At 31.2% G+C, this 20,498-nt stretch overlaps 2 protein-coding genes across 6 annotated transcripts in view; one reads left to right on the forward strand and one right to left on the reverse strand.

Annotated features, from left to right (window-relative positions):
* Window positions 1-20,498, reverse strand: part of rg (A kinase anchor protein rugose) — a 257,928-nt gene that overhangs the window by 46,855 nt on the left and 190,575 nt on the right. The window lies entirely within an intron of this gene.
* LOC141461733 (protein mab-21-like) lies at window positions 12,207-14,089 on the forward strand. The gene has a single exon (XM_074143011.1). It carries the CDS (start codon window positions 12,583-12,585, stop codon window positions 13,678-13,680), a length of 1,098 nt encoding a protein of 365 aa, XP_073999112.1. The 5' UTR covers window positions 12,207-12,582; the 3' UTR covers window positions 13,681-14,089.

The following is a 20,498-nucleotide window of genomic DNA, read 5'->3' on the forward strand; positions in this document are numbered from 1 at the left end:
TGAAAAATAAAAAAGGTTTACCCCAAAAAATTAAGTAGTTTTTATTTTTGCACGGACTTTTCAAACGACCCTCGTACATCGTACTAAATTGTACCACTTCTTAAAAATGATTGTTATTTCGTGAAATTTGTTATTCCGAGTGTGTTATTTTATTATTATTATCTTTATTTGCATAGAGATACAATGTAACAAAGGAGTTACAAAGGAGTTCTAAGTTCATGTTCACCTTATAAACTTTGTAAAGTGTAAGATCTTAGTTTTAAAACATTTTTTAAACAATTAAAAATTGCGTACATATTTTTCTCTTCAAAATTATTAATTAACTAGCTGTACCCGTTCACACGTTGCTGTGTTTAACAAAAACGCAGTTTTGATACCTCAAACATAATTTATTAATGATCAAATGTATACAATACATCGAAATGAAAATTATACCTACTTCAGAGTACAGTAGTGTCCTTGCAAAGGTATCATTTCTACATAATGTGAAAAATTCAGTTAATGTTGTTGGAGGTGGTGACATTGCTCTTGCACGTACATTTTCTGATGTAAAGTACACACGATGTCCATTTTCTGCTAAATTAACAACCGTTGGATATCGCTCATGAATGGAAAATGATAAAATACGCCATACGGCCTCATTGCTACTTATGTAGCGTCCCAGTTGATATTGGGTGACTTCATCGTTAGATGCAGTTGTATTTTCCACTCCAAACACTGCCATATCGCTTCCTTTGTTCACATATTTGCAAATATATTTTATCGCTTTCACTGAATTGCAGTACCCAACATTTATGTGTGCGTTATACGTTTTTAGTAGTAATGGAGAATATGGCACTACCCAACGATTATCAACGTCAATAGTATTGTTGAGTACTTTTAGTTTAATGGATTTACCACCATCTTCGGTATAATTTATTCTCGTATTAATAATTGCAAAAAACTGTTTTTCATGGTTACACTTTCAACAAATATTACTAATTAAATGTTATTTTGATATTGTTGGGATATTTGTTCGGGAGCACCTAGAACCCCAACTCTGATTTTAAAAAAGATTTCAAAAACCTTCCCGGGGATATACCTAATAATTTCCCAAATTTTCACGGCGATTGGATGTATGGTTTTTGAATCTATCGAGTACAAACAAACAGACACACATTCATTTTTATATATATAGATTTACAAAATTCTTCTTTAGGGTTATATTTGTTTATATGGAGTGGGATTCTAAAACTTTCATAGACTTTCATAAAAACGTTTTTATAGATTTTTTTATGATTTAATTTTTTTTCTTTTATGTCCGCCATTATTGATTATTTTTCGCGTACCACCAACCAGCCAACCACCAACTCTCGTACCATTGGTGGTACGCGCGTACAACAGGTTGGGAAACACTGTTCTAGACCAGAAATTTCTCTGAATAATCACAAACAAGGATATTTATTATGAATACTTAGAATAGAAAATTGGACATAATCGTAATACTTCGGTTAACGGAAGTAAGAAAAATTGATGAAGACGTTTCCTTTTATTTACCCCATCACAAACAGATTTCTTGCATTCTTGGTAATCACCAAAAATCTAAACCAAAAACCAAATTTGAAATTTATCCAAACGATTTATCCAAAAATGAAAGTGAAATGTAATAAGAAAATACTAAAAGAAATAGTCTTATATTTTTAGAATTTAATGGCTGGCAGACAGACAAAAAGCCGAGTTGGTCGGATCTCTTAATGGATATAGAAGGTAGATTACTTGTTTAGGCTTGCTGTCAAGTACGTATTGTTATTTGAAAAAGTAACATGTTTTACAACTAAAGTCTAAATCCCACGAAGTACTTTTCATTGTCCAAAGAGGTACCTATACTTTTTACAATGGATAGACCCTCTACAATTTCATTATTCTTCCTACAAACTATTCTTCTTTAGCAAGCGTATTAACTCAGTCAAGCGTAATTACACTACAAGATGTTTCTTGCTAACAGTTTTTAAGATATACCATAATAATAATAAATGCAGACCGCTTTAAAAAAATAAAAAAACTAGTATAAATCCCAAGTATCGAAAATAGGTCGTAAGTATATTGTTGAGAAAAATCAGTATGGCAATTATATAAGGTAAGAGAAAGAGAAAAAAACACTTCCGTTAACACAAACATGTGCTAAAAGATTTCATGAAGTACCAGCTTCCGCTCCCAGGATAGCTCTAATATCTATACGGAGAAAAAGGTAAACGATAGGCCTTCTAGATAGATCGAGGTCTGTAAATTAAGTAATGAGACTGATTTTTTACAAAATGTTTATTCAAAAAGGATTACAATTCTACATTGTCACCTTCAAAATAACTTCCTTCTGAAGCCACACAGCGCTAGAGACGTTTCTTCCATTCCTCATAGCAGTGCTCGAACTCCGGATACTGGAATAGCCTTCAGCTGGTCGGTTACAGCCGTTTGAATGTCGTTTTCGACTATCCCAAAATGAGTTCCCTTGAGGTGATTTTTTCAACTTCGGGAAGAGAAAAAAAGTCACAAGGACTCAAGTCAGGTGGATTTGAGTACGACCCAGAAACCAAGCGCCAGAGCATGGAGTGGCACACTTCAACCTCTCCGAAGGCCCAAAAAAAGCAAGGATGGCGAAGTCGAAGATCGTAATGCATGCTGATTTGTTTTTTTCGATATCCACGAAATCGTCCACAAAGAGTTTCTACCTCAAGGTCAAACGGTCAATCAACACTTTTACCTAGAGGTTCTTGAAAAACTTGCGAGACCAAACATCAAGAACAAGTGGATGTTGCATCACGATAATGCTCCTTGTCACACAGCAATTTTAATAAACGGTGTTTTTGGCCAGTAAAAACATTCCTGTGGCTCCTCAGCCTCCTTATTCGCCCGGACTTGAGTCCTTGTTGACGTTTTTTCTCTTCCCGAAGTTGAAAAATCACCTCAAAGGGAACTCATTTTGGGACAGTCGAAAACATTCTAATGGCTGTAACCGACCAGCTGAAGGCTATTCCAGTATCGGAGTTCGAGCACTGCTATGAGGAGTGGAAGAAACGTCTCTAGCGCTGTGTGGCTTCAGAAGGAAGTTATTTTGAAGGTGACAATATAGAATTGTAATTCTTTTTGAATAAACAAATTTAAAAAAATCAGTCTCATTACTTAATTTACAGACCTCGTATTTTGTTGTGAGATCGAGTAATGCAGGCTCTGCAGCCAAAAGGGGGTGTATAATTTACTTTTAAATCTACCTAGAAAGAGGAAGTAGTGCGATCGAGTGAAATTTTTAAATCTGAGTTATCATCGCAATGTATTTTGTGATTCTTTGAACCATTCACAAAGAATCTCTTAAAAAAACATTCAGAATAAGCCTCTGTCCTTCAATACTTGTACAGTATGAGACACTATTAGGAGATACTATAATCTTCTGGAACAAATATTTTTAAAATGGATACACACATGGGGTAAGCAAAAGCATAGATCAGACAAAGAAAGAAGAAGACAAGGTGCTAAAAGTTTGAGCCATTTGTGTCATAGGAATGTCGTTCTTTTTTTTTTTTGTCATCTGGATATGCTTTGGAGCACAGAATTTACAATTGAGCTATAAAGGCGTGCAGCGGTAGAAGAAATGCGCGCGCCACTTCTTATTGCAGTTTTGAGTTGCAGTCTTGGGCAGAAAAAAGTGTCATCCAGGAATCTGGCTGACTTGTCTTGGACACTTGTTATCAAGTTTTTACACACTCGCTGAACAATGTTTTATATTTCATTTCCTTTTATTTATTTATTTATTCCGCAAACAACTTGTTGTATGAGATTGTTTGACGTCACCGCTATCCCATAGAGTCGCTTGCTGAATATATTCTTTGCTTTTGCAAACTAACATTTGACCTTTTTACACGTGCTCTCACCCATTCTTTCCTTTTATTCAACGAAATCTCCCAGCAAATTTTTACTCTGCGCTAGAGGTAGTCCCATTTACTTCTATCGCCCCCATTTACAAGCAAGAGCAGCCCCTCAGACAATCGTGCAAATCAAAAAGACATTTAAAAAACGAAAACAAAAAAATTAATAAAGAATTTTTGACCCAATAATACAAAAAATTATTGAAAACTTGAAAAAAAAAAAAAATCCAAAAAAGTACCACTTCAAGGGACAGAGGTCTTTGATCACGGAATTTTGGTTGGCATTTCACACGAGTTTGAACCCTACATTATACTATGGTCTATGGCTTTTTGGAGAAGAACTTAAAATAAAGTAAAAAGCATAAAGTAATAGAACTTACACAGAATTCAAAGAAATTTAATTGCATTTTGTACTGCACCGGTTAGAGGTCACATACAGGGTGACCAGAGTTATATGCTCCACCCACTTTTTTTTTTAACGGCGGGAAATTTCGAAAAAATAAAAAACACGTATTTAATCATTTTTAGTCTAGTTTATTTTCAGTGATTAACCCATTTATTTAAACCCCTGTATCTCGAGATACAGCATCCAACTTTTGTTTTTCAAATGGAACGTTATATTTGTTTTTGCATATTTTTGTAGTATTTGATCTCCTAAAAACAATAAAAAATTTTTTTTGAAATCGGTTAGGTTTTTCAAAAGTTATGGTAATTTAAAATATGAAAAACAAATTTCAGTTTACTGTCAAAATTACGTTATTTATTTTAAAGAATCTATTCAAACTGGGCACAACCAACGGATATTCAAGCCAAAACTCTGGACTCCTTGTAGCAGCACTTGTGGTGGCGAAGTCAAGATCTAGGCAAGCTAGAGTTATTCGACGTTCAGGTTGTTTTTTTCTACAAACGTTTGGTGTGGAGTTTTAGGAAATCAACCAATCGGCCCATACTTCTACAGAGAGAACTTAACTGGTGCAAGGTATCTAACTTTTTTTTAAGAGACATTTTGCCAGTTCTGCTTGAAGATGTTCATCTACAAAGTCGACTAGATATGTATTTTCAACAAGTAACATAGAAAATCAGTAATACAAAAATAAACAGTAAAATACAATAAATAACAATACAATAATTATAAAGAATTTATTGTATTTTACTGTTTATTTTTGTATTACTGATTTTTACTGTTTTTTCTATGTTACTGACTCTGTAAATTGTTTTGTATTTGTAATATCCAGGCCCTGAAGAGGACAATATATTTTGTCGAAACGTTGGCAAAAAAGACGAGTTTGTTTTTTTATTTGACCGATTCCTCGCCAATCTTGAATCCTAAGTAAGAAACTATATTATTGAAGCATGCTATAAACTGCTTTAAGTCATTTTGATGTACAATCTATATTAATTTTAAGGGTAACTGCCTTAAAATGAATCCATTTCTACTTATTCCTTTATTATTTTCTTGCTAACTCTGTGCAGTACGAATTATCAAAAAGCTTTGGTCCTCCCTTAATTTTGCAAATTTCTTAAGCTATTCCTATAAAGCCTTTTTTTTAGAATAATACTTCAATATAATCAAATTGAATTCACTCATTATATTTTAAAATAAAATAACATCATAGAAAATGAAATCGACTTGGTAATCAAATATAATCAAATTGAATTCACTCATTATATTTTAAAATAAAATAACATCATAGAAAATGAAATCGACTTAGTAATCAAATATAATCAAATTGAATTCACTCATTATATTTTAAAATAAAATAATATCATAGAAACTGAAATCGACTTAGTAATCAAATTGAATTCACTCATTACATTTTAAAATAAAATAATATCATAGAAAATGAAATCGACTTAGTAATCAAATATAATCAAATTGAATTCACTCATTATATTTTAAAATAAAATAATATCATAGAAAATGAAATCGACTTAGTAATCAAATATAATCAAATTGAATTCACTCATTATATTTTAAAATAAAATAATATCATAGAAAATGAAATCGACTTAGTAATCAAATATAATCAAATTGAATTCACTCATTATATTTTAAAATAAAATAATATCATAGAAACTGAAATCGACTTAGTAATCAAATTGAATTCACTTATTATATTTTAAAATAAAACAATATCATAGAAACTGAAATCGACTTAGTAATCAAATATAATCAAATTGAATTCACTCATTATATTTTAAAATAAAATAATATCATAGAAAATGAAATCGACTTAGTAATCAAATATAATCAAATTGAATTCACTCATTATATTTTAAAATAAAACAATATCATAGAAACTGAAATCGACTTAGTAATCAAATATAATCAAATTGAATTCACTTATTATATTTTAAAATAAAACAATATCATAGAAACTGAAATCGACTTAGTAATCAAATATAATCAAATTGAATTCACTCATTATATTTTAAAATAAAACAATATCATAGAAACTGAAATCGACTTAGTAATCAAATATAATCAAATTGAATTCACTCATTATATTTTAAAATAAAATAATATCATAGAAACTGAAATCGACTTAGTAATCAAATATAATCAAATTGAATTCACTCATTATATTTTAAAATAAAATAATATCATAGAAACTGAAATCGACTTAGTAATCAAATATAATCAAATTGAATTCACTCATTATATTTTAAAATAAAACAATATCATAGAAACTGAAATCGACTTAGTAATCAAATATAATCAAATTGAATTCACTTATTATATTTTAAAATAAAACAATATCATAGAAACTGAAATCGACTTAGTAATCAAATATAATCAAATTGAATTCACTTATTATATTTTAAAATAAAACAATATCATAGAAACTGAAATCGACTTAGTAATCAAATATAATCAAATTGAATTCACTCATTATATTTTAAAATAAAATAATATCATAGAAACTGAAATCGACTTAGTAATCAAATATAATCAAATTGAATTCACTCATTATATTTTAAAATAAAATAATATCATAGAAACTGAAATCGACTTAGTAATCAAATATAATCAAATTGAATTCACTCATTATATTTTAAAATAAAACAATATCATAGAAACTGAAATCGACTTAGTAATCAAATATAATCAAATTGAATTCACTTATTATATTTTAAAATAAAACAATATCATAGAAACTGAAATCGACTTAGTAATCAAATATAATCAAATTGAATTCACTCATTATAATTTAAAATAAAATAATATAGAAACTGAAATCGACTTAATACTTGTTACATACTAAAAAGAGTGTGATCAGTATTAAGTGACGAAAGCACAGTATCAACGCTATGGTTCTATAAAAAGTACATTTAACTAAAATGCAAGAAAAAATAAATGCAGAATTTTACTGCAACTTATTAAACTGAAAAAAAGTGCAGCTACTGAACACTGCGGAACTAGCAGGAACAAATAGAACATTTATCGTACGAAAAATTATGCATGAGTCTCTTGGTACATACTATACTAATTAATATTTAGGTCAATACATTGAACAAAACTATCCCAACTATGTTTCGAAACATTAAAAGCATTGTTAGAATTCCCAAATTCTTGAAGTTTCCAGTATTTGGTGATTTTCTCTGTAAAACTGCTATAGCTGTTTTACTTTAAACTTTGTAAAACCACTGTGAATATTTGGTAAAGCTAGAAAAATTAATTTGCCACCTAGATATTATACTGCAGCTCCCCAATTAGTTAGCTAACATTAAACTAATTTGTTTTCTAAGGTCGTAATTATAGTGTATAATACACACTTTCACCATATCCTGTAGCTAGTTGAAGTTAATCCACATAAACGTTAATTCTAATTTCCGGTCTTCAAGAAAAATAATGCAGAGTTGAAAAAAAAGGAAGACACTGGAATCAATTACCCCAGGACTGGGCGGAAGCCAAACTAACTGCTCTCACTCCCAGGCTGCAACACAACATGTGCTTTCAATAGAGACTTACCCTTAGAATACAGCTGAATTCAATGAAAGTTAGACTCTCGTCTGAAAAAAAAAAAAGCAGTCCAACCTTTCAAATCAGAAACAAATCCTGGATACGGGGGATTCTAAGGATATTTTTTTTTGTCTCAGCGCAGTTTTAAATGTAGAAATTGAATAAGATTGTTAGTCGCCTTCAATATTATACACGTTCATACAGATCAATGAAGTGTAACGTCAAAGCATCCCCCAGAACCCTGTCTAAATCACCATTTTAAGGGAAATTTAAAAGTGATAAGTCTTGTTATTTGTGATAATATGCATAAATGCACATGTTTTGAATGCAAGTGCTTAGAAAATGACAGAATTTTTTTAAAAAAAAAATGCCCTGCTCCACAAAATCGAGCACAGAATTTTGGTTAGACATATCGATCACATATTAAGTAAAGTAAAGTAAAGTAAAGTAAAGTAATCGCCTATTTTTTCAGGCGGGGCTTAACGTCCAACTACCAATTAGGTGTCGTGGACGGGGGCGACTAGCAAACATACTTTACTGTAAATTTCTTTTATTAACCATTAAATAAAATCCAAGGCCTAAGGACCGGGAATCGAACCCAGTACCACAATACATATTAGCGTCGCAGGTCTCGCCTCTAACCCGCTCGGCTACCGTGGCGCCTTCGATCACATATTATATTAAAGAAGCCGTTGAAAACGTAAAATTTTTAGAATAAAAGTGATAAACCTTACATTTGATTAGATTCTTCAGAAGGTGACTTTCACCACTGCAACTTTGGGGACCATTGGTGCATCCCAGTTAGTAGTATATCTCTTGCAGTTTTGTCTGATTGATTAGACTTGGAAAATGTAGTTAGAGGAACCCCTCTCCGATAAGCCATACCAACCCTTGGCACAGAAGCAATAAGTGCCATATCATTCCCTCTTCTTCCTCACCAAACAAACCTGCAGAAGCTTTTGAAAAGCAAACCCGGCCATGTTTGAATAATACCATGGGGTTAATTTAGATGCAGTAATGCACATTTTTCGCCTGTCTCTAGCCTATGATTTCTAATCACAATAGTCTTGTGATCCAATTGTGCACCGAATTTTAAATGGTCGAGCTTATATTTTGTCACAAAAGGGATTCTGGCGCTACGAAAACTGTATAAAGAATAATTCCAAATCCTGGGATTGGCCTTTTCAGTCGTTCACACAATTCATCTATTTATTACGAACGAACTTACGATTATTTCGGCTACCAAAACTCTCATCTGCGTTCATAAATCTATTTCACACTAATCTTGAGTAGAATTCGTTAAGACTTTACCTGCCCGAGATGATGTTTAATGGTTTTCTACATTTGTGGGTGTACGTGTTTAGTGGTAGAAAAAAGTCAGCGAGAAACTTCTAAATTCTGTAATATGTTACTTGTCGCTAATCCAATAGCTGAATGTACCAATCTGTGCGTAGAAAAGATAACCAGCAATAACTTATTATAGAGGAACTAAATGTTGGAATACTCTGTTCTGTCTTGCATTATCAAATTGTTTTGCATTTTTGTAACCAAAATTAGTTGAACAAACTCACTTATTACAATAACTTTTTCTCATAAAACAAATATTTAAATACTAATAATTAAAAATGCTAAACAATGAAGCGCGGGTTTTCTACTTTACCATTAGGTTAAATATACTTTTATAACATTTATGACATTCTTTTTAACATTAGGTTAAATTTGATTTGTGTCATTAACGTTTTCAAAATAGAAAGCCTGTAAATAAACACCAGTTAAAACTTTTGTTGCACATGACTTATTTATATTTCTCAGTTAGCAACTTCTCTCATCTAAAGACGCGTCAGATAGCGATAGATTGAGTAATTTCCTCAAACGCATTTTGAAGATGGATAATAGGTCAAAAAAAGAATGGAAACCACTGCTCAACGGAGCCTAAAGAATAGAATATTATGGTATCCTTGTTTGATATGAGAAGTAAGGTTGCTGATGCCTTGCTACAACTCAAAAACTAATAAAATGCTAAAATTAATCTACAATCTGTTTCAACACAAATTTAAGCTTTTTTTTTTTTTAAAAAAAATAAATAAATAATTATAAAAACGTGACTTATAAATCAGTCAAAACAAAAGAGTTGGTATTAAATAAGGACCTAACCATAAAATGCGAAATTTTCACATTATTTCGGTTAATAGTTCGACGCGACAAAACAATCGATGCAAACAATATTTCTATAATTCTGGTGTGAACACACTAAAATGGATTTTTTCAGTATGATTGGGTAGGTCCTAGTGTTTTTGAGACTGTCAATTTAGAGTGCTGTAGACTGTGTCACTTAACGCTTAAAATAAATCAAGAGCTTTTTCAGAATCTAACAACCAAATAATTCATCTTTACTAAGCAAATCTTTTCTATACCACATTAAAGTTTTTTTCTAAACACATTAAGAGGCTATTCGATAATATTGAATTAGTCTTTCTTTCTAAGCGTTATCTAAGCCAGCTTAAACTTTATTAACTGAATAGGCATTTTCACAATAAACTTTCATTGAAACAGAAACTTAAATTAGCCAGTTTTAAATTACATTAAATCTTTTCTAATCGTCTTTACTCAAAACTCTATTAAAACTTTTACGGAGTTTAATTACAATTTTTTTTCATTAAAATGAAAGCTTTCTTTAATCAAATTAAATTTTTTTCTCATCACGTAAACTTTTTAAATTAAATTAAGCAAAACGTAATGAACAAAAAACATACTTATTTTTTGTTTACAGCCTTTTTCAAATTAAACTTTCCTAATAAAATAAAGACTATTTATTTTTTAATGAAACCATTTCTCTATTAAATTAGCAATCTGGCACAGAAATTAAACTTTTTTCAAAATAAGTTTAATTTTAAATTAAACTATTTCAAAATAAGTTTAATTTTAAATTAAACTATTTCAAATTTAAGATTAAAATAAACTTATTAAATAAAATTAAACCTCTCTTTCTATCAGAATTGTTGTAAATTTTAAATTAAACTTTATCTCAGTTAAATTTTATAAGGAGAATAAGCCTTACTTCACTCGAGTTAACCGTTTAAATAAAATTAAACCTTAGCTTTCTTTCATCGAATTAAACTCCATCCAAATTAAACTTTGATAATTAAATAAATTTTGGCACACTTAACATAGCCTTTTATTAATTACATTTAACCTTTCCTCCTTTACACTGAAAACTTAGTTCGATTAAACTAAACCTTATTCTAGCCAAATAATATTTTCAAAACAATAAAAACCTTTGCACATTTATAGAGACTATCTTCTAAACAAAACAGAACTAAATTTCTGTTAAATTAAGCTTTAGTAATCAATTTAAAACTTTGCTCAAACTTTGCACTACATTAAACCTTTACTAAACTGAAACTGATCTCATCTAAATTAGGCTAGTTATAATTTCATTACGAATTTATTTCAAATAATTGAACTTTGATGTATTGAAAATTAAATTAAAGATAATCAAATTAAATTTTTTCAATGTAAACAAACCTTTCCTGGGTCTAACTAAACTTTATCATTAAATAAAGCTTTGCTCAATCAACTCAACCTCATTCTAATTAAATTAAATCTTTCCACAATCAAATGAATCTATAATAATTAAAGAAATCTTTGTTTAGACAAATGAATAAATTAATTGAGAATAAATTTAGTCTTCCTTTAAACAAATTATACCTTTACTCTCTCAAACTGAATCTATGCTTGGTTAAATCAAAACTTATCCTAGTCAAATAACCTTTTCCAATTAAAGAACCTTTGCAGAAAGCTATCTTACAATCGCCCTAAACCTATTTCTATTAAATCAAGCTTTTTCAATCAATCTATAACTTCGCCTAGTCATATTACAGCTTTGATCATTAAATAGACCAAATCTTTGCTACATAAAACTTTTAGATTCAATTAGACATTTCCTCCATGAAATATTAACTTTGATAAGTTCAAATCGCTCCTTTTTTTAATTAAATTAAACATCCGTTGTTAAATTAAAACTTTCTCAATCAAAATAAACCTTTTCACTGTCAAACTAGTCTTCGCTCAATTAAATTAAATCTTGTCTAAGTCAAACTAACTTGTATTAACCAAATAAGCCTTTCCTTATTGAAGTTCCATTTTTCTTACGAAAACTAACTTTGCTCAGTTAGATTACCACTTATTTCCATGAAATTTTGTTATATTTATTTTTTTTTAATAATACAAAATAAGTTACAAAAAAAAAGCTAAATGTTAAGTTAAAGTTTTAAAGGTTTCAAAAAAATATTTTACTCTGGGAAAAAGGATTTTTCACTTAAAGGACATTGGTACACAGACACATGAAACTTGCGAGTGTATGTGGGTGGAGTTATATGGTAACAAGATTAGCAGCTGGGCGTGGCTGGCAAGTATTGATCTGGTTTATGGGTGTTGACAGAAGGCATGGCCAACGTGATGAGACACACCCCTTCTACAAAGTGGAGTCCGCCCACTTAACGACGAGAAGTGGGGTGGAGTGGCCACGCAGCTTCTGTCCAAATACCTGAGCCGGTGCGGCCGTGTTCAGTACGCAGGGCGATATGAATCTGTGCGGGTAATATTTCGGAGAGTTCCTTTTTTGTTTAGTTTAAGTAAGTGTTTATTTTTGTTTTTTTGTTTTAATTTTTTTCATTTTGTTTGATTGTTAGAAGAATAAATAATAAGAAGACGGTTTCTGTGATGCTTGTACCAGCCGACATGTTGGCTGCACAAAGCAAAGTGCTCTACCAGTTAAATAAATACTACGGCGAACGAGTACAAACACGCAAGACTACCATAGCAAAGACTGTAAGAGAAATCTGCAAAGTTGTACAAGATGTACTACGTGAAGTAGAGGTACAAGAACCTCGTTTTATTTCATCCTTAACTGAATGCAACGGTCGTTACGAAGGTTTAGACGTAATCTCACCAACTGAATTCGAAGTTGTACTCTATTTGAATCAGATGGGTGTATTCAATTTTGTGGACGATGGTTCATTGCCAGGATGTGCTGTGCTTAAACTTAGCGATGGTCGCAAACGTTCCATGTCACTTTGGGTGGAATTTATTACGGCATCTGGTTATCTGAGTGCACGGAAAATACGTTCCAGATTTCAGACTTTAGTGGCTCAAGCTTGTGATAAATGTACTTACAGGGATTCTGTAAAGATGATAGCCGATACAAGTGAAGTAAAACTGCGTATACGTGAACGCTACGTTGTACAAATTACACCTTCGTTTAAATGTTCTGGTGTTTGGCCAAGAAGTGCAGCACATTGGCCATTGCCTCATATACCCTGGCCGCATCCAAATCTGGTTGCTGAAGTGAAAACCGAAGGATTCGATTTGCTTAGCAAAGAATGTGCAGCGATGCAAGGGAAACAGTCAGCAATGGAAGGCGATGCTTGGGTTATGAGTTTTGTTGAGGTAGAAAGTCGTCTATTGACTGGTGGCTGTAGGCGAAGATGTCTTAGCTTATTGAAGACCCTACGGGATAGACATTTAGAGCTGCCCGGCAATCCTGTCACAGGATACCATCTAAAGACCTTACTACTTTATGAATGCGAAAAACATCCACGAGAAATCGAATGGGATGAATCCTGTCTAGGCGATAGAATAAGCGGAATACTCATGCAATTAATCTCCTGTCTACAATGCAGAAGATGTCCTCACTATTTCCTACCGCATTTAGATCTCTTCAAAGGCAAGTCTCCGACAGCTTTAGAGAACGCGGCTAAACATGTGTGGCGATTAACTCGAGAACTTTTGACAAATTCACGCGCTTTAGACAAATTATAAGTTGTGGTGTGCAAAAATTGTGTTTAAAAAAACAAACTAAAAGTTTCTTTTTGAGTTTAACACTTTTTCAGTTGTAAAACATAAAATAATAAATAAAATATGTGCAATAATTTAAAAAAATTAAAATTAAAATTAAAATTTGTAAATACAACTTTTAAAAAAAGTGTTTTTCCTAAGTGTTCAAAAAAATAATAATAAAAAAGACTACACGAAATTATCCGAATTTCTTCTCTTTTCTTTTGAGAGTTTCAAAAATGAGGTTTGCCAAAAAAAGTAGCCTTCCTATCAAAAAGTTTCTTTCAGGTGCCCGAAGGACAAGGTTTTAAAATTCATTTATTTATATATACATATATTTTAGCTATTATTAAAAATTTAACCTTTTAATTACAGAGATAATATATTTAAAATGTATCTAGCACGTGTTATTAATAAACAAAATGACTTAGTACATGTGCTTGGAAAATAAAATACGTTAATTTAATAACAAAATTCTGGTGTTAGAAATATTTAATACATTGCAGTGGCACTTTAGTCAAGTCTAACATCATCTAATTCCCAAAGAAAGCCTAAAATCACAATTCTACCGGCAAAAATGTTTCAAATAAACTTTACTGTGTGCAATCAGTACTCATAAATAGTTATTCGAAAATCGTTTAAAATTATGGCCATTTCGGTTAAATAATTTTGGTTAAATCCTTATTATTGTGTCTATTTTAATGAAATATTAAAAAAATTATGCGGACCACATAAAAGAAAAACCGTAAAGTTTAATGGCGCATTTTCTTGAACAAATTTGCGATAATTTTTCATTAATACATTTAATGCTTACAATCAATGTTCTACAGATTCGTAAAATCGCAAAATATTAATCAGAAATGGGGCAAACTTTGGCCTAAAAAAGTGTCATCTTATTCCCACTTAAGAAGCACGCTAAAATGTGCTGTCCCCCACAAAATGTTTCAAATAAAAGTGATAGTCCTACATGCCGTGAAATGAGAATAAAAGGTGTAACGTAAGCAATAATAAAATTTTGAACCTACTACAATTATTGCTATTTTAAAAACAAAATTGTTTCAAGTCCCAAAAATCCTCTTTAAATTTAATAATAAAAATGAAAAACAAAATTTTGACGAGGGAACTCTCTTACAACTTCTTCTTAAAACGCAACGTATGTATGTGGTAAAATTTTATTTAATCTTAAATTGATTCCCACATGCGTGGTTTGTCATTTAAAAAGCTCCACTTTTTTGGATAGAATCGTGTATTTCTTGTGTTAAAAGAGTACTTTATTTTGATCATTTTAAAGAACATTTACAATAAAGAAATAGTGCTTTTGTGAATCTTTTAATTCCATTTTTAAAATTGATTTTTCCCCAGCGAAATGTTTCAAATGAAAATGATAATTCCAATAAATGTGTACAAGTGTATGTTTAGCTAAATTGTTAGAACCATTTTCGGGATAAAACCGTATTCTGTACTCCAATTGGGCATTTCAGAGATAAAAATTTATTGAAGACATTCAGTGTACGGTGCGCTGGCAAACTTAAAAGAATATAGTGTGAACCAATTTTCCCAAAAATGCGCCAAAAAAACCTGGTAAATCAACACTTAACTTTTGTAACGGCCGGTCGGTTGATTTTGATTCAAATCTCATTTTCGGGTAATACCTAATACCTAATATTTGAATTTAAAAGATTTAAAATGATAAAAAAGTAAATCGTTTAACAATAAATGAGTCATTTAAACTTCGTGAATTCTGATACCTAGGAGCGCTTAAACTTATAACTCTAATAGAAAATGAATTTTTCCCAAAAAAAGTGTTTTTAATAAAAGTTTTAGATTAAAATGCGTAAAATGTGTTTTCAGCAATTTTAATGAAAAATCGGTAAAAACCAATTTCAAACAAAGTTCTCAAACTGAAAATGAACTCTGTTAAAATGTGTCATTTTTTGGTTTGGCTAATTTTATTCCCAGACTTATTTGTTTTAGGTCAAATTTAAACTTTCTATAATTTTCCGTTATTTGAATGCTGGCCACACACAAATATAAATAAAGTGGATTCTTGATTTTGCTTAATTTAAAAGAAATATCAAAACAGACTCTTTTTTTTAGTCAATGTAAGTGAAGAATTTCTTACAATGACTTAAAAAGAAGCACTGAGATTATGCTAAATTTTGATTTTAAATTTGAGTTTTGATATCCCATTAATACAACAACAAAGTGATTTCTACAAATTAATCTGTGATTATATCCACTCAAACTCAAAAAAATTAGTCCCGCCAAAGAGAATTCAAATTTGGTATTTGGTTTAGATGGTACCAGAGAGGGGGCACAAATAATAAGATTTGATTAAAAAAAATCAATCGATTTAAAAGTTTCACTTTGCTCAAAACCAAAAAAAATTACAGTTTCTTTTAAGTATTTTTTTTTTTTTTGAAAATAGATAAAATGATTTTTCTAAAAACTTGAAAAACTGAGTGCGCATGCAAGTAGTTATGTAACTTGTTTAAACAGGTAGCCGGGAAAATTCGATACCAGGCAATTTCGGGAAAAGGGTTTGCTTCCCAACCATTTCAGTGAAATCTATGGTTTTTAACTCTAAAATATTAATTAGCTTAATCCTAAAAAATTGAATAACCGGAAATGCTATTTTATCTAAACCACTTCCGGTATTTTTTCCTTCTCTCTTTTTTTTTTAAAAAAAAATAAATTGGTTTAGATTTCCTTCTAACTTCAAACTTTTTATCTACATTACGCGTAATATCACTTTAATTAGAACATTTTTCTTTTATCTGTTCAAAATAAGTTGCCATAATTCCAAGTTGGAAGATACGCAACTATCCAGTAAATATTTCATTTGGACTTAGATGTTAGGCTTATCACTTTGATTTGAAACTTTCCCTAAGGATTATAGCGGGGTTCTAGCGATCCTGTTTCCTTCAACGGTAATATTAAAGCGCTGTTTCAGTAAAATTATGATGCGGCAAGAAATAGTGTAAACCTTAAATATAGCTAAGCTGTGAATAAAATAAAACTCAAATAATAAAACCAAAAACAGATAACTGGCAAGAAGCACTAATTTGAGTAGGATCAAAGGCTCCCGTTTGTAACTTAGCCATCTAAAGCAATTGACCAAATTTTTTCTAATATCTACAGTGCCGAACAAAAAGTCTGCATACACCCTGAAAATTTATCTTTTATCTCGGTAAGCGGATGCCAACTTCTCGGCTTACTTTCAAAATTTTTTTTGGTTTTTATAATTTCTTATCACAGTCTGGACACTCGCGTGACTTCTTTGAATAATGTTTGCAATGTTACGATATGAAAATCCTTGATTATTTAATTTAACTATTAATCTGCGTTCTGACACAGGAATTCCCTTTCTTTGGTGAACCATTTTAAATAATAAATTCTTAACTAAATCCGCCTATATTCACGTTTCAACTAAAACTAATAAATTTTTAGTTTAAGTATTATAATAATATTGAATTTATCAGTTGTGTATGTGGACTTCTGTTCAGGCATGAACTCCGATCTTTTTATTTACTATATGCAATGGGAGATGGCAGAGGTCTTTTCATCTCTCATATATATATATATATATTTAGACACAATAGTTACAAATGTTTAAATCACATTTTTCCTCTAATAATTCTTTATTTTGAAAATTCCCGAAATATTGTGGTGTATGTAGACTTTTGTATATATATTTCACAAAAATAGGCTGCTAACGACTTTATTTGCAAGCTCGTAGCATTTCGTGTCGATCTTTTACTTCAAATCTTCCTTCTGGGCAAAAAACCAATTTAGAGCACTACTTTCAGTCAATTCTACAGTTAAACCACTTGTAGAACTGCTGGTAAAGAAGTTGCGATGAACTTAACAGCAACTTAAAAGCATATTAGGATACGGGTTTCGAATATTTTGAGTACTCTCGTTGTGCATGACACTTAAAGCTACGCTAATCTCCCAAAACGTTAAAATAATTACTACCATTTGTGGCAACAACTTAAAAAAAAAAAAAAATATTTAAAATAATAACACAGCCTCAGCATAACCTTCTCGCGGAGTGCGTTTAATTAAGTACAATTTAATGCTGTACTAAATTTTATCTCCGCCATAGCAATCACTCGACAAAGAAGTAAAGTCCAAATTGTTTTTAGTCTTCCAATGTAAACTATTTCCTCAAACGGATGAAAAAATAGAAAAACCAAATTGTGTAATCGAGGTAACCCGTTTTTTTAAAATCTTCTCAGTGTTCTTTCAAAACTAATGGCCAAAAGATAATCTCAGTGAACTCTAGTTTTCCCTAAAAGCATTTAGAGAATTTCGGGTATTGACTTGCCTCTCTGTAGAATGCTTTACTAAGGCTAGATTATAGAATTTAGTGAGAACACAACGCTATGAAGTAAAAGATTCAAAAAAACGCAACTTAGTGTAACAAACCATATTCATAAAAATAAAATTTATAAATTTAATAATTCATGAATTTTGGCACACATAGATTTCTTATTTAATGTTAATACATATTAAAGAGATTACAAATTTTAAAAAATGGTGTAACTTGAACCAACACTTAAAGAACTCCGTCTAAAATGTATTTTCCAAATAAAGATACTAAGGCCCAAAGTGTAGCAATGTTTAAACAAAAAAAAAAAAATCGATTTAGTGAAAACCGTCCACGTAGATCGATATTTCTCATATAAACGTTTAGTGTCCCGAGACACAACGGCCCAATATTTACCCCGACTTTGAAGCTGAGCTGACAACATTTCTTCTAAGGAGTCTTTTCCGCATTCAGGAGTCTTTATTCTTCTCTATAATTTCCTTGCAGAGAGCAAGTTCCTATTCAGCTGCGGTCCCATCTCTGGATCTCTTGAAGGAACTTTGAAGATCTGAATCATTTCCTTCTTTGGTTACACTAAAAATTAGTGCACTGGAAACCCTCGTTTCATGTGAAGTCCGAATAATTTTGGAAGTAGGTTTTCCAACGGCATACCTTTTTTAAGTCTCTCTTGTTCTTGAAATTGGTGCTAGATGTTCCAGCAGATAAGAGCGACTATCTTCATGGTACAGTGTTAGAGTTCAGGTTAACCAAATTAGAGATCTAATTTCACTTTTTTATTTTGTCCCGAACCAGTAGTTGTCTCTAAGATACAAGTCTGGTTTTAACGTGTGAACGGTTTTTTTTTTTAGCATAAATACTTATTGATGGGTTGCCGGCAATCTAAAATGTAGCACTGATTTTTGTCAGTTATCTCTTATATTACTAATTGAATACGAAACAGGGTACTGTGGTTTTAGAAGACACTTCTGCATAGTAGGGACTCACAAAAGACCATTTTTGCAGAGTTTATGCAAGACAGGAGGTGATATCCACGTCTTGCTTTTAGTTGTGAAAAGGTTAGGTTTAGCATCAACGGTTGGTACAGGTTAAACGACGGAAGGGGTTTAAGCTATCCTATCAAGCTTGGGACAATCCGAGGATCTAAGACTGGGACTGGATTATTTATTCTAGGTTAGTTTAGTGTTGCTCTTACTTTAATTTTTAAAACCAAAATGGGGTTTGGATAGCGTTTGGTCGATTAATAATTATTAACAGACTGACGTGTGTGTAGTGTGTTTAGAAATTTAATAGAAAATGTCTTTTTCCGTGAAACTCTGGAGACAAATTAAACACAAAACTGAATCTGCTCCGGTTGGGTTAATTTTAGCAAAAAAAATGTTTTTCTAGCCCGGGATTAAATATTCAGTCTGAGCACAGCTTATTTTTTTAAAGCAAATCGCTTAAGTATTTTAACAGATAAAATCGCTAGTAAGTATAAAATAACTTAAATCCATTCTGAAACTTTGAAATTTTAAAGTGATAAGCAAATCTTTTTCGGACTGGCAGAAATAGTTTTTCACTACACAAATTATTTTTTACATACTCCTCAATCAGTTCAATGAACTATATCCAACGTTTTCCCAATGAATAGATTCTATTCCAGAAGTGCCAATTCAATAAGGTGTACAAGATCACCTCATCATTTGACTCAAAACGTTTTCAAGTCAAGAATTTAGTAGATTTGTAGAAGTCAAAGGGTGCTAATCTGAATATTCCAACAATTACTACTTCAAATCGCAGTTTTTAAATTGCATAGTCATAGATTTTTTAAATTCAATTACGCCATAAGAATTAGCTAGTTTTTTACTCTTGCCAAGTAATCAATAAACTGAACCAATTCTGCATCCCAAACCCTGAATTGCAATCTTTTTTTCCAAGCGATGAAATCGACTAGACAATTTTTTTTGGTGCAAAGCCATCCGTTTCCACCAGTTGTTTTGATCTACATTAACAAATCGACGCTCCAAATCATAATTTTTTAAAAAAATATTTTAAATATTTTGTGCGAAATTCGTCAGCCTTTAACAAAAGCATTTATGTGGCAAACAATTTTATGATATTTAATTCCTTTATCGTAGAAATGTAGCTTTCTGTCATAACTACCATATATCCTCATATACGAGGGTCGTTTGAAAAGTCCGTGCGAAGTCAGAGAGATAGCACTACTGGCGCGTATCGAGGTTATGTTTAGTTAGTACAATAGCATCTCTTGGAAGAACACACACCAAGTTTCAGCCAGATCGGTCTATTTCTTTGTGTTTGGCATTCGTTTGAATCGAGGAAGTCGAGTGATTTTCAAAAAATGGACGAAAAAGAATTTCGTGTGTTGATTAAACACTACTTTATGAAAGGCAAAACGCCTCAGGAGACTAAAGAGAAGCTTGATAAACAATATGGTGACTCTGCACCTTCGATTAGAACAGTTTATAAG

This window comes from Rhodnius prolixus, unplaced genomic scaffold (assembly GCF_049639745.1).
Source record: "Rhodnius prolixus isolate KJV_2025 unplaced genomic scaffold, Rpr scaffold_12, whole genome shotgun sequence".
NCBI classification, from domain to species: domain Eukaryota; kingdom Metazoa; phylum Arthropoda; class Insecta; order Hemiptera; family Reduviidae; genus Rhodnius; species Rhodnius prolixus.